General features: G+C 37.8%; 1 protein-coding gene across 1 annotated transcript in view; it reads right to left on the reverse strand.

Moving 5' to 3' along the window:
• Positions 1-1,508: 1,508 nt before the first annotated feature.
• zranb3 (zinc finger, RAN-binding domain containing 3) overlaps positions 1,509-14,659 on the reverse strand; it is an 81,732-nt gene continuing 68,581 nt past the window's right edge. Inside the window, exons 16-21 of the mRNA XM_065244577.1 lie at positions 14,230-14,331; positions 13,769-13,911; positions 8,592-8,723; positions 6,811-7,150; positions 3,760-3,891; positions 1,509-2,280 (exon numbers count right to left, since the gene is read on the reverse strand). Of these exons, the coding sequence (XP_065100649.1) occupies positions 2,182-2,280; positions 3,760-3,891; positions 6,811-7,150; positions 8,592-8,723; positions 13,769-13,911; positions 14,230-14,331 (948 nt within the window). The 3' untranslated portion in view covers positions 1,509-2,181. The remainder of the gene's footprint in view (positions 2,281-3,759; positions 3,892-6,810; positions 7,151-8,591; positions 8,724-13,768; positions 13,912-14,229; positions 14,332-14,659) is intronic.

Consider the following 14,659-nt stretch of genomic DNA (forward strand, 5'->3'; position numbering starts at 1 on the left):
AAGCAGTAGAGTTTACGTCATCCTTCTCTCGTCAGTTACTGGAGTGGATGGTACTCATTTGTTTATGACAACCAGATTTAAACACGCCTCATTGAAAGAGACGGGCGACACACAGCGAGAACGTCGCTGGCTGTCTGAACGAGGGGTAACCATTGGCAACTGGATGGGGCGTGTCCAGTCGCACGACAAAGTTGAGAAATTTTTAACTTTATGCAAATTATGAGCGACTACCAATGAGAACGAAGCAGGGGAGTTCACGTCATCCGTCTCTCGTCAGTTACTGGAGTGGACGTTACTTATTTATTTATGACTAATAGATATAGAAACGCCTCTTTTGAAAGAGACAAGCGACACACAGCGACAAAATCGCTTATAAATGTACCTTAAGGGGATGATTCACATTTCACGTCTTTTGCATGATCAAGTTCAATATTTCAAATGTAATATCGAGCTAATAAATAGCGACGCGGTCACGATGCGCACATCTTTTTTTCCAGGCAGGTTCGCACAGCATCGAGTTAAAAACATTTTTAACTTTCTAGAATGCTGCAAGCCTACCACAGGTCATGTGACAAAAACCAACAGACTTTTGCATTTTCCGTGCGGATTTAGACGGACTTAGCTGGATTTTTCAGTAAGGTAGGCATTCTTCAAATATTACTTTTTTCTTTTAATAACATAAAAACCTCCACTTTGTTATTGTCCATTGTCCCAGTTACAAAAAAAAAAAAAAACAATAAACCAGAATGCCCCCGACACAATTTTTTAAAAATAAATAACCAAAACGTTTCTGTTTTACGAAGCAAAACAGAAGCACTTTAACTATACCTGATCAATTTGAAACAAGGTTCGAACTCGGTTAGGAAAGCAAATATTCATTCAAATGTTTTTTCGACCTCTTTCTCAAACAGCTGGCTTTCGGTCAAATTTGTTCTGTATGAACGATTTGGGCAGAGGGTAATGTTTTACGACGCCCGAGTGTTACGTAGACGGATGTTAAGGAGCTAATGTGTCTGGTAGCATCAATGTTAAGACGGCAGAATTGTAAAAATCTCCCTGGTAATATGCATTGCTCCGGTCTGTTGCCGTGGTGACGAGAGAAATGCCCCCCTCCTTAGTTAGTTTACTGGAGAGGTAGATTAAAATAACACAAGTTTTGCCGCAGCACAACAATATGTGAACTGTGAATAACAAGTAGTATGTACACACATACGGACACTTCATTTTATATCATTTAGAGCTACTGTATAAATAAATAAATAAATTATACATATCTATACAGTATATTTATATAAATAAAAATATACAAAATGTATAATTATATATAATATAATTTTAAATAAATAAATATAATATATATATGTATGGAATGCCTATATACTAGTTTCTTTATACACCCATTGTTTTTTGCCCCAGGATTCACCTCATGAACTTTGCAGATCTGTTATTCAGGCAAAAGGTGAGAGAGGGAGGGAGGGAGAGACAGAGAGAGACATGAAAGAAAAAAAAACATTTATTGCTTTTATTTAGTCAGTCAGGTTTCAAATTCAACAAACTTTCCAGGGTTGCAAGAAAATAGTGAATCAAATACATTTAAAACCTCTCTTCTATGATATTTGTTTGCACATACAATAGTGCCGAACTATTTCAAAGTGTAAATATGAACGTTTCAGCCTGCGCTTTGCTCTCTTTCACTGACCCAAAAATACCCAACAGCCTTTGCGGGTCTACGAGCCACAGTGGAACATTTTACTGCAAAGCTTTTTTCGCCGAGCACAGACCTGCAACTCTCTTCGGATTACAAAACATTTGTATTTGCAGGCTTAAGTGTTCTGCAAATGCGTACTCGGAGAACAAGCCAGATTCAAGCCTGGGTCACTCACGTGAGCACCACAAGTGGGCTAACTACTCTGTTGAACAGTTTTATGCTTATAATATAAAAGTATTTACGTTTTGTGCACATCATTATATGTAAAAGTGCAAAATTCTAGCCCAAGACATCATTAAAGAAAACAACTGCCTGAGGTTCATCAATAATGATCGTTAAACACCATATAGCGTCTGTGACGTATGTAGCGTCTGTGACGTTCCGTGCAATCAGGTCATTTCCAAGGCAACCATTTTATTTCTAAACTATGATTTTTTTGATATTGACACAAGGTGAATAAAATACAGAACGTCTTATTTCTTCACGAAAAATCGTGTGATGTCAGACGCCAGTTTGGTGGCAGCCTGGTCTCGTTTCATCTGACCTCTGTCTTTGGCCTGCTGCGCCGTCCTCTGCAAAAAAAAAAAAAAAACATTTACAAATTCACCACTTAATAGTGAAAATTTTAATTATTATATTTCATAATATAAATATAATAAGCTTGTGGTTTAATAATATTATAATTATGTAGGGGTGTGCGGGGCAAAAATCTAATATGGGGTTAGTTGTAACACAGACTAGAGCGTTTAGTTTTTCTGGTATTTTTTTCACGCTGCCAAAAGACGATCTCCCGCAAATTATTGAAAATGTATAATGTTTTTCCAGAGAGTTATTGATGAACGAGTGTTTTGGTGGCATGTAATTTTTTTCATTATATGTTTTTTATTCGGTTTCTAAGTTGGGTGTGTAAGATACCAAATCCAATGTTATGTCATATTAATCAGTGTCTTGTTAACTAAAACATAACATCGTTTTGAAATATGTCTGCAGCTCTTAGCAACTTTTTTGGTGGGCTTGAAAATATTTTGACCCAGCTGGGTTAATTGTAACGCTGTGTTACAACAATCCCCTCAGCACTTACGATATGAAAACTGCTAACGTTAATGCAAATTTTGCCGTTGTTTTAAATAGGCTACACACGAATGATTGCTGGCTGCCAACAAAATAAATGTGCCTGTCTTATCAAAAATCATTTATTTATAAAAAATTTTTATTTTTGTTCATATCTTTAATATTGATTAAATAAGGTCACATAAAGATTAAAATCGTAATGAAATGAATGGCTAAAATCAGACTTTGATTTTCATTATCTCAGAATTTTTGATTTTGAAACTGTAGTATGGTTATTACAGACTGGGTCATGTATAAAAATATGTTTTGTCATAATTGTGCTGCTTTTTCTAACATATTTAGACATTTGTATCTATTTATAATTGAACTATTGTTAAAAAAATGAATACAGTGTGGATACATGTCTATTATAGACAGATATATAAACAATATCCACTTTAAGTATAAAGATAAAATAGTATTGAAATATTTGCCTGCAAACTTCATTTTTAGCAAGTGTTACAACTAACCCCCTGCCTGTTACAATTAACCCCACCTATGGGGTAAGTTGTAACGTTTGCACTTCTGTCACGTTTGGTGTAATTGTCCAAGATTGGTAAGTACTAAAAACAAACTTCAAATGTTCATTTGTAGCAGAGATGTGTGTGTTGCTTGTTTAAAAATATAATTAATCAAACTCAAATATTTTTAGGTTGTGCCCCGCTCTCCCCTACCGTCAATTGTACTTTATGTAACTCTCAAACCATGCAAGCTACAGCAATTTTTAATGCAACTAAGCGATGCATTCTCAGCACAACAAATGTGTCTTTTATGGTCAAATTTATATTTCAGGTCAACTACTGTCTAGATGACAAGGTTAATTCATGCTACCTGAATAATAACCCATCTAGTTAAATGGCACAGATATTTAAAGACTCAACCAAGCAGTATGTTGGCAATAGCAGTATGTCGTATATTAGGATGCGGATGAAATATGGTACCATGCGATGACAGACGGTGCAGAGCGTTTGAAGATTCTCCAGTGTGCACTGCCCTCCTCCTCTGTAAACTGGGTTAATGTGATCAACCTGCCAAAACTGGCCTTCCGCTGGATTCTGGATCATTTCATTAAGCTGCAATACACAAAAAAATATTATATATATATATATATATATATACGTATTATTTATAACATAAAGCTTGTTATATTTTCCTTTTGTTGTTGAATAGCTACTTCGCCGATCTTATATTGCACAACCCATCGGGAATTCTGGGATATGTAATTCCGAACTTCTCCGCAGGCTTCGACAGACCACCATGGTAAAGGACTCCAGGTGTTTCGGGGGATTAAAAGCTTTAGTGGAAATAAGCGGGAACTGGAATTGGAAGAGGCGTTCGGAATGAAAGGAAACCACAGCCAAAGCGTTGGCATTTCTGTCCGTGGTTGTTTTTAGACTAACGGTCTCCAGGGAAACCGCGGCGCTAGGAATCAATGGGCTCCTTACTTCTCAACAGAGTTGAGCCAACGATTATCCTAAACCTCTTAGGAGCCCCGAGGGTCGAGTCGGACGTAACCTCGAGCACTAACCTCGGAAGTCGATAAGTCACCACGTACGCGAAAGAAAACGTGCGCAGCACAAAAAAATAAACGCACATTTCTCTATAACAATCAGTCGTATGACAGTGAGCTTGTTTGTGTGTTGGGGCCACTTTGAGCTTAAAGCGTGTTATCGATCCTAGCGTAGACGCTCGGCGCTCTAACAGAAAAGCCAAACAAAAATCAAACCGGTACCTCGTAGCAATGCGCTGTGGGAAAAATCAATGCCAATTTGACAGAGCAGGCGTTCTGTTAATGCTGGATTCTCAGGAGAGGACTGCTAGTGTTTGTGTGTGTATATTTGTTGGTGTTGGACACAATGAGGGCACATTTTTGTGTGTGTGACGGTGAATGGTACTGATAACTCTATAGAGAAAGTCAGAGAGCAGACGCCCAAGGCCGCGAGCAGTTATTGCTTTTGCAAACTAAAGAGGCCGTCTTTATTTATCTTTATCTGTAAGCAATATTTTCTCAATAAAACCTACACGCTAATGTTAGATAATTCGACTAATGCGCTTTTGGAAACGACTAATGCACTATTGGAAAACCTCCGGCCGACTGTTCAGACTAAAATTAGTCTTCAGCTAATGCTAATTCGGCGAACTTCTTTTAAAGACGGTATTAAGGCCAATCAGTAGGAATTTCTTTTTGGGGTCAATTTTAGGGCACGTGTAAATCTACATAATGACATAGATGGTTAAATTCAGAAATTAGGTGATTTAAGATCTTTTGAGTTGGTATGGTTGGTAACCAAACAACAATGGCCTACATTGACTTATTGTATGGACACAAAACCCAAGAAACATTTTTTTTTGTGATTCGCAGATGAGTCATATACCGGTTCTGAATGACATAAGGGTGAATAAATAGTAAAAGTTTTTATTTTTTGGTAAACATCCATTTAAAGAAACTATTACCATTACTTTGATTTACTTTAAGGTTATACGATTTTAAAGGGGACATATCATGCAAATCTGACTTTTCCCATGAGTGCTATAATTGGGTCCCCAGTGCTTCTATCAACCTTAAAAATGCGAAAAATAACAACCGAGTAACTTAGTTTTGGTAAAACATTCTCTGCAAGCATGTGAAAAAATAGGTAATTGAAATTTGGCTCCCCTTGTGATGTCAGAAGGGGATAATACAGCCCCTTAATCTGCACTATCCCACCACGACACTGCCATTTAATGCAGAGGTCAACTCATTTACATTTAAAAGGACACACACAAAACGGCACATTTTTGTAGCTTCTACAAAGTGGCAATTTTAAAGGTCACATATTTTTAGGCTTTCTAGAGTTTTATTTTAGGTTATGATGTCCTTAAGAATATATATTTGCTGTTTAAGTACCAAAAACAATCTCTTTATATTTTTTACAGCTCCTCTTTCAGGAGCTCTGCTAAAAACAGGTCGTTTTGGCATTTAATAGTAATATTCATGAGCCTCTCTTCTGATAGGCCTGTTATTTTATGAGTGAAATACGCAGTTGAAATAAAGTTACCCATGGAATTACACTAAGTGTTAGTTTCTGGACACTAAATGTTAGGTTAGTAAACCAATAGACACAGAGACTAAGAGATTTTAACCTTACCATGTTTAACAGCTGTGATATGCGAATTCTGCAAGGGCGGGGCCTTGCTTTCGCAGTTTTACTTCCTGCTCACTACTGCGCAGGATGACCCAAGATGTCAGCGCCGTAATGGGACACTGACGGCTTCACTTTTCACCAATGGAAGAGAGCGAACGGGCGTCGTCCATCTTTTTTTACAGTCTATTATTGTGATTGGCCCGAATACCTCTGCCGGAAATGTAACGCTCCTTACCATGTTTGAAAGAAACTTACAGGCTGTGAGTCCAAAGCGGGAGTAATTATGATAATGTCGGTCTTTACTACATCACCAATCACAGGAAGTAAACTGTTTCCTACAATCCGTGTGTTCGTTGTAGTCCAAGAAAAAAGATTTACGTTGGAGGCGATAACTCACGTCATCGTTTACTTTGGGGTATGACTTTTTGCATATCGTTAACATGTACTAATACACATTTACACACCAAAGGAAATGTAAAAATTTGAATCGGACAATAGGTGCTCTTTAACATGTTATAATAAATTATCTATGGGGTATTTTGAGCTAAAACTTCACATACATACTCTGGGGACACCAAAGATTTATTTTACATCTTAAAAAAGTCTTGCGAAAGGTCCCCTTTAAGTCCGCCTGTGGTGAAAATCAAGGATAAGCCTTATTTGCATATGCATAGATCTGTGTATACTAAATGAGGGAATTGCATTTAAGCAGTTTAAAAGCATGACTGTCACAGTAAAAACTTTTGCATATGCTTTTACGATGAGTTTTAAGTGACTACAGGGAGACTTTAACAAACCCCTAACCACATTTATAAAACAACACCGAAGCACATCTCATTCTGCCCTTGTAGCTTATCCTGCTCTCACCTGCTTCAAAGGAAGTTGTGCCAACCAGGTATTATCCAAGATCTCCTTGCGGTGCGTCCGCGGGGCGTCCCGGACCTGCAGGTAGAGCTGGTGGGCGTTTAGTCCGCAGTGCTGACACACACCCTGCTCGGTCTCCAGCACTCGGGCGCGCATGAAGCCCTGATTGGAGCGCAGCTGGAAGTCCTCCATGCAGGCGGGACTGCAGAAGCCTCCTGCCCAGCCGGAGTGATTTCCGCTGGGCTTCTGGCAGGACAGACACAGGGGCGTCCCTGCCGAGTCCAAGGCCTGCAGGTAACCGGATTCAGAGTTTGCCCGGTCACACGCCGAGCTCTCGGCTTCGCTGCCGACACAAACACGCACACACAAATGTTACAAACTGTATTGTCACGTTTTTGAAGAAGCTGTGCGGCGCTTGCTCGTTCCAAATAAAATGTTTGTGTTTTTCGACACATAATGTGAAGAAAATATAATTTTGATATCTTTAACATTGACTGAATAAATTGAAAAAATTAATGACTGAAATCAAACTATGTTGCTCCAAATCTTATCATAAGATTACAAGACTTTAGCCAGAGCACAAATTTGAATTTTGGGAACCTTTCTGTGCCGACTAGTCAATCTGGTGTTTATTATTTATAAGTGATTAAATGTATGTCCGTATAAAAATGCCTAACTTGTCCAAACAGGCAAGAGTACAATGCGTACCCCACAAAATCCCCCCTTAGTTTCTCTTTATATTTCTTGATAGATTTCAAAAATCCTGTACTCGATCAATTCTCAACCATAACTCTCTCGCTTCCTCTTTTCTCCATTTCTTTCTCTCCATCTCCTAAAAATATCCAGCCCCAGACAGCGCTCAGTACGTCGCAATTTTTCCTCCTGCGGTTTCCATGGAGACGCCGCAGCGCTCGCATATGTGTGTGCGCGCGGATTAAGCCCTTATCCTCTGCACTAAGCATTCTTCAGCACGCACTACACACACACACACAAGCACACACAGATCCTAGGTTTACGAGGTTAACCGTTAGCTACCACAAATAATTACATGCGGAAATGCACTTTGGAAATAAATCCTGCCAGTTTCCTCTAAGACCGAAGGAATAAACGTATATCTGTCGGCGGCAGTGCCCGCCCTGACTGCGGGGAAAGTAATTTGATGATTTAAAAGCAAAGTGAAATACATATATATATTCATTTTCATTTTTGGATTGGATACACCTGCGGTAGCAGCACGTCGTAGTTCGGCGAGATGAGAAGTCAGAGAGGTTTTGTTCAAGAAAGATCTTTCTTTATAAGTGTGAGATCAAAAAATGTACGGTACGGTGTGTGCACGCGAGCGGATGACTTCATCAATTGACACGTAAATGAGGACAAGTGTCTTTATTATGCAAGAGTGTCGTTATTGAGATAATATTCAGATTGCTGTTTATTTGTACGCGTGGCCACTTCATCAAACCTCATATGGGAAAGAATCTCTTCACGGTGCTTTTTGTGATAAAAGGCTGTTGAGATAACACTCGGGGAAGAGTTGCTTTCGCTTTTTAAAGGTTTCAAAGCTTGAAATATCCACCAATCCCTCGCCGGTATCTAGAATTGTGAGCGTGAGACAATTCAAGCATTTTTTTCTGGTCGCCCACACTGCTGAGATCTCAGTGTTCAAGTCCAAAGGTCCCACCTACACATCTCTCGATTGTGTTTAACAGGAAGTAGTTATTAACATATGGCACCCATACTTTTTCACGCTGTATGTGTGTTGTGTGTGCACGAATATGTCCTCGAACCTGTCGGTCTGGTCAGCTGGTTTGGTTTTTCTTTTAGGTGCGACACTGTCCTTGATGAGGATACGGATAGCCCCGCCCTCTTTTTGGGCCACAGCGATGGAGGTCTGAGCTACATCTTGTTTGGAAAGATACCTAAGAAAGAAGTACCAGTGTGAATTGTGAGTTAGGACATTGGATTATTATAATAATAAGCACAGTACAGTATCTAATACCGTACGACACAGCAGTGCTGATCTTTGTGTAACAGAATATTAAACTAAGACTCTGCGTGATGCATAAGAAAATACTGAATTAAATTGAAAATGTTTAATTAAAAACATTAAAAACTAAACATTCAAAATTAATTAAAAAATCATTAAAATCCCCCAAACCAATAATTTTATATGATTTAGCCAGGTTTTATGTCAGGCAAATCTTTTTTAAAAGAAACAATGTAACATGGAAACACTTTACAATGATATCATATTAGTGAATTAACAACGAAGAGTTCAGATGCGAAACCCTCTGACATGTTTTCTTGTAGATGAGCATATTTTTATCAGGCTCTTGTGTTTACGTTCAGTAATTTCACTTTAATGTTAATGAAGAGCTTATTAGTCAATAATTAAATCTCTTTTTCTTCACAAATTTCACTTAAAGGGATAATTCACCCAAAAATGAAAATTCGGTCATCATTTACTCGCCCTCATGTTGTTACAAACCTGTATTAATGATGGGTTTGGTTACAAACATTTCTCAAAATATTTTCCTTCATGTTCAGATGAAGAAAGAAATGTATACAAGTTTTTAACAACATGAGAGTGAGTTTTTTTGAGTGAACTATCCCTTAAAGTCATGTATTTCAAAGATTTGACTGTCTTTCGCTGCAAAACCCTCTAAGTGCATGCAAGCTTTTTGAGCAAAAACCTTAACTTCTAAAAAAAATCCACTTCTTTGGACAAGACATAGTACTGTACATAGTTGCAAAATCTCTAAGATGCAACTAAAAACATTGCAAATTGCAAAGTTGTAATGTAAAAATAAAGAAACTGAACCACAAATTAGGGGGCGCTGCCAGATTCGTTTTTCTTTTTTGTTCACATTCGGATTGTATTTTTGAATGGCCTGAGGTGGGGGTTATTTGGATTTGAAGAGAAAGTATTTGATGAACATATAAAACATGTCGTGAGCATTCGATTAATCTCTAAATCTCATTTTGTAAGGCGTTTAGAGGCTTTTGCATTTGAGCTCCTCATTTCTTCTAATGGTACGTACACACCATACGCGTAGCATTGTGTTTATCGCTTTAGATTAATTGCGGGATTTAACTTTGTGTCATGCAAATTTTTCGCTTAAGTTTAATATTTTCAAAAGATGCGAATAGACGCAAAAAACGCTAATAGACGCAAACTCACGCAAATTAAGTGAATTGGGCAGTGCGTTTGCCGTGAAAACACGTGCTATTAGCCTCAAATGCGTCTTTCGCGCCGTCCAAATTCGAGCGAGTTTGCATGGACGCAGGTTGGTTACAAACATTTCTCAAATTATTTTCTTTCGAGTTCATAAAAAACTAAAAAAGTATACATGTTTGCAACAACATGAGAGTGAGTAAATGATGACAGGATTTTAATTTTTGGGTGAACTATCCCTTTAAGTCATGTATTTAAAAGATTTGACCGTCTTTCGCTGCAAAACCCTCTAAGTGCATGCAAGCTTTTTGAGCAAAAACCTTAACTTCTAAAAAAAATCCACTTCTTTGGACAAGACATAGTACTGTACAGAGTTGCAAAATCTCTAAGATGCAACTAGAAACATTGCAAATGTGAAAGTTGTAATGTAAAACTGAAGAAACTGAACCACAAATTAGGGGGCGCTGACAGATTCGTTTTTCTTTTTTGTTCACATTCGGGTTGTATTTTTGAATGGCCTGAGGTGGGGGTTATTTGGATTTGAAGAGAAAGTATTTGATGAACATATAAAACATGTCGTGAGCATTCGATTAATCTCTAAATCTCATTTTGTAAGGCGTTTAGAGGCTTTTGCATTTGAGCTCCTCATTTCTTCTAATGGTACGTACACACCATACGCGTAGCATTGTGTTTATCGCTTTAGATTACTTGCGGGATTTAACTTTGTGTCATGCAAATTTTTCGCTTAAGTTTAATATTTTCAAAAGATGCGAATAGACGCAAAAAACGCTAATAGACGCAAACTCACGCAAATTAAGTGAATTGGGCAGTGCGTTTGCCGTGAAAACACGTGCTATTAGCCTCAAATGCGTCTTTCGCGCCGTCCAAATTCGAGCAAGTTTGCATGGACGCAGGTTGGTTACAAGCATTTCTCAAAAAATTTTCTTTCGAGTTCATAAAAAATTTAAAAAGTATACATGTTTGCAACAACATGAGAGTGAGTAAATGATGACAGAATTTTAATTTTTGGGTGAACTATCCCTTTAAGTCATGTATTTAAATGATTTGACTGTCTTTCGCTGCAAAACCCTCTAAGTGCATGCAAGCTTTTTGAGCAAAAACCTTAACTTCTAAAAAAATCCACTTCTTTGGACAAGACATAGTACTGTACATAGTTGCAAAATCTCTAAGATTCAACTAGAAACATTGCAAATGTGAAAGTTGTAATGTAAAAATGAAGAAACTGAACCACAAATTAGGGGGCGCTGACAGATTCGTTTTTCTTTTTTGTTCACATTCGGGTTGTATTTTTGAATGGCCTGAGGTGGGGGTTATTTGGATTTGAAGAGAAAGTATTTGATGAACATATAAAACATGTCGTGAGCATTCGAAATAATCTCTAAATCTCATTTTGTAAGGCGTTTAGGGGCTTTGCATTTGAGCTCCTCGTTTCTTCTAATGCTACGTAGACACCAAACGAGTAGCATTGCATTCCTCGCTTTAGATTACTTGCGGGATTTAACTTTGTGTCATGTGACTTTTTCGCTTGAGTTGAATATTTTCAAAAGATGCGAATAGACACAAAAAACGCTAATAGACGCAAATTCACGCAAATTAAGTGAATAGGGCGGTGCGTTTGCCGCGAAAACACGCGCTATTAGCCTCAAATGCGTCTTCGCGCCGTCCAAATTCGAGCGAGTTTTCATGGACGCAGTTTGGTTACAAACATTTCTCAAAATATTTTCTTTCGAGTTCATAAAAAACTAAAAAAGTATACATGTTTGCAACAACATGAGAGTGAGTAAATGATGACAGGATTTTAATTTTTGGGTGAACTATCCCTTTAAGTCATGTATTTAAAAGATTTGACCGTCTTTCGCTGCAAAACCCTTTAAGTGCATGCAAGCTTTTTTAGCTAAACCTCAACTTCTAAACAATCCACTTATTTGGACAAGACATAGTACTCTAAATAGTTGCAAAATCTCTGAAGATGCAACTAGAAACATCACAAATGTTGTAATGTAAAAATGAAGAAACTGAACCACACAGTGGGGGTGCTGTGATCCATGTAACTGCCACATTTGTTTTTCTTTTACGTTCACTTTTAAGTTGTATTTCTGAATGGCCTGGTTTAAGCGAATTTGAAGTGAAAGTATTTGATGAACATATAATACATGTCGAGAGCAATCGATTAATATCATTATCTCATTTTTGAAGGCGTTTAGCGGTTTATGCATTTGAGCTCCTCGTTTCTTCTAATGCTACGTACACACCAAACGCGTAGCATCGCGTTCCTAGCTTTTGATTACTCGTGGGATTTAACTGTGTCATGCAAATTTTTCGCTTGAGTTGAATATTTGCAAAAGACGCAAATAGACGCAAACTCGCACGGGCAATGCAAATAAAGCGAATTGGGCAGTGCGTTCGCCTCAAATGCATCTTCGCGGCAAACGCGCCGTCCAATTTGCATCCCCGGCGTGAGTTTGCGTTTATTCCGAGGGGCAATCTTCAGATCTCTCTGATGAAGCCAATAGACCTCCATGTTAAAAGGCCCACCTTTACAGTAGAAAATATATGTTTACAGCCTGGTACAATAATTGTTTCTGGTCTGTTTAGCTAATTTTGCCCTTCATGACAACTGTGAGGGAGGTGAATTTTTTTGTTAACTCATCCGTTTAAATTATATTAAGCCTTAGAATTCTGCATAATTAAGGGCGTGGACACTTGAGTGACGGGTGAACAGCCACTGCTCACCTCAGCTTTACCCATGTCCCGCCTCTTTACCCATTTTTGGTAATCTGCGAGTGATTCGCCGTGACGCGCGGCCAAGATGGCGACAGCAGGCAACGCCTACTTTAAGCTTCAAAAACGATCTTCACAAACTAATGGGTGATGTCACGGACACTACGTCCATATTTCTTTACAGTCTATGGTCTATTCGCTTCTTTTCATTGACTTGAAAAAAGCGTTTGGTGTGTATGGCCCATAAGGCCTTTATCAATAGTACATGTAAACTTTAATATTTACTAATACATATTTAAAATAAAACATTGTATACCAGTTATTACATGGCTATTTACTGCATAAGTAAGGTAAGGAACATTAAATATTCATTTGAAATATTTTATTAGCTCATTTTGGACAAATGCAGACCTTCTGCGAAAAAAAAACCTGTTTATTTTCGACAACAAGACATTCAAATGTCACAAACATGCTATTTGGTTTAGTTATTTGTAAATATAATTTTTTGTAAAATATCATATTTGTTATTTTAAAAAAGATATACAATTTTTGTGTAATATTAAACTGTACCTGTCAAAAAATTTTTTAATGACCCTATTAGTTTTGAGTCGCGAATGGCCAATCAGAATCAAGCATTCCAATGAGCCGTGTAATAACATTAGTTAAAGCACAATGAATTTAACATGAAAAATTAACAGTTAAGTAAGATAAAGAAATATCATAAAAATATATTGTTAGTTCAAGTTGGCTAATGAATTATCTGTTACCAATAAAGTAAACTAAATATATATATATATATATATATATATATATATATATATATAAAATATTTAATTAAATACATTAAAATACAGAAAAAAGACAAACAAAAACATTAAGAGAAATTCATAACAAATATTAAAACATACATAATTAGGATTGTTTAATGTAAATTCTGAGTGAAAGACAAAAATTGGTGTGGTAATGTGATTGACACCCATATCTGAGCCAATCAGATGTTGATCTATCCCCCTCTCCGGCCGTGATTGTGTGTGTGTGTTTTCTTGCCTGGAGGTGCTGCTGTGGCGTCTCTGTGATTGTGTGATCTCCTCCAGCAGAAGAATGGGGCTGTGAAAGACTCTTCCAGTCTTCCTCACCATCCTCTGCCTCATCGCAGTGAGAGAGCTCCACTCCCGCACAAAACGCACAACCTGCCTCGAACACACACAAATATGAATACACTTGCACGCAAACAGAAATGCACACACAGGCATGCATGCATACATACACACACACAAACAAGCATGCATACACATAAACATGCACTCACGTACACAAACAAACACGTGCATGCACACATAAACAATTACATGCATGTATTCATGCTTACATACAAACATGCATATACAAACACATGCGCACGCACCCACACACAAAAACAAACACGTGTGCTTCAGTATTTTAAAATATCTGATGAAACTTTATTAAAAACCACTGTCTGACACACACGCCCAAGCACCCACACACACCTGTCTCCTGTTCTCCATGCGGCTGAATTCTGGTGGCAGTTCTTCCCAGTTCTGTAGCCTGATATCCAAAGGAATAAAGTTACAGTGGAGCGGGCATCCATCCTGCAAACATACACAAACACACCTGAAATGACACCGCACACAGATGGCATCACCTCTTTCTGTCAAGATCTCGAACAGCAGGGTGAGAATTGTCTTAGGGTACAGACATGTGTATGGAGCCACAGATGACATCCACTACCCAACTAACTAGAGGTAGACGGAAAAGTTTGTTTTTTACTAGACAAACAGATTCCCTTATGTCACATTATGCAAATGAGATGTACAAATGCAAAACTAGGTAATGTGCAAATACACCGAATAATAATATTTAAAATAAATCTAATTTTAGTGTTAATTGCCAAAAAAAGACACCTCTATTATTATTATT

The sequence above is a fragment of the Paramisgurnus dabryanus genome, chromosome 24, assembly GCF_030506205.2.
Source record: "Paramisgurnus dabryanus chromosome 24, PD_genome_1.1, whole genome shotgun sequence".
Lineage (NCBI taxonomy): Eukaryota > Metazoa > Chordata > Actinopteri > Cypriniformes > Cobitidae > Paramisgurnus > Paramisgurnus dabryanus.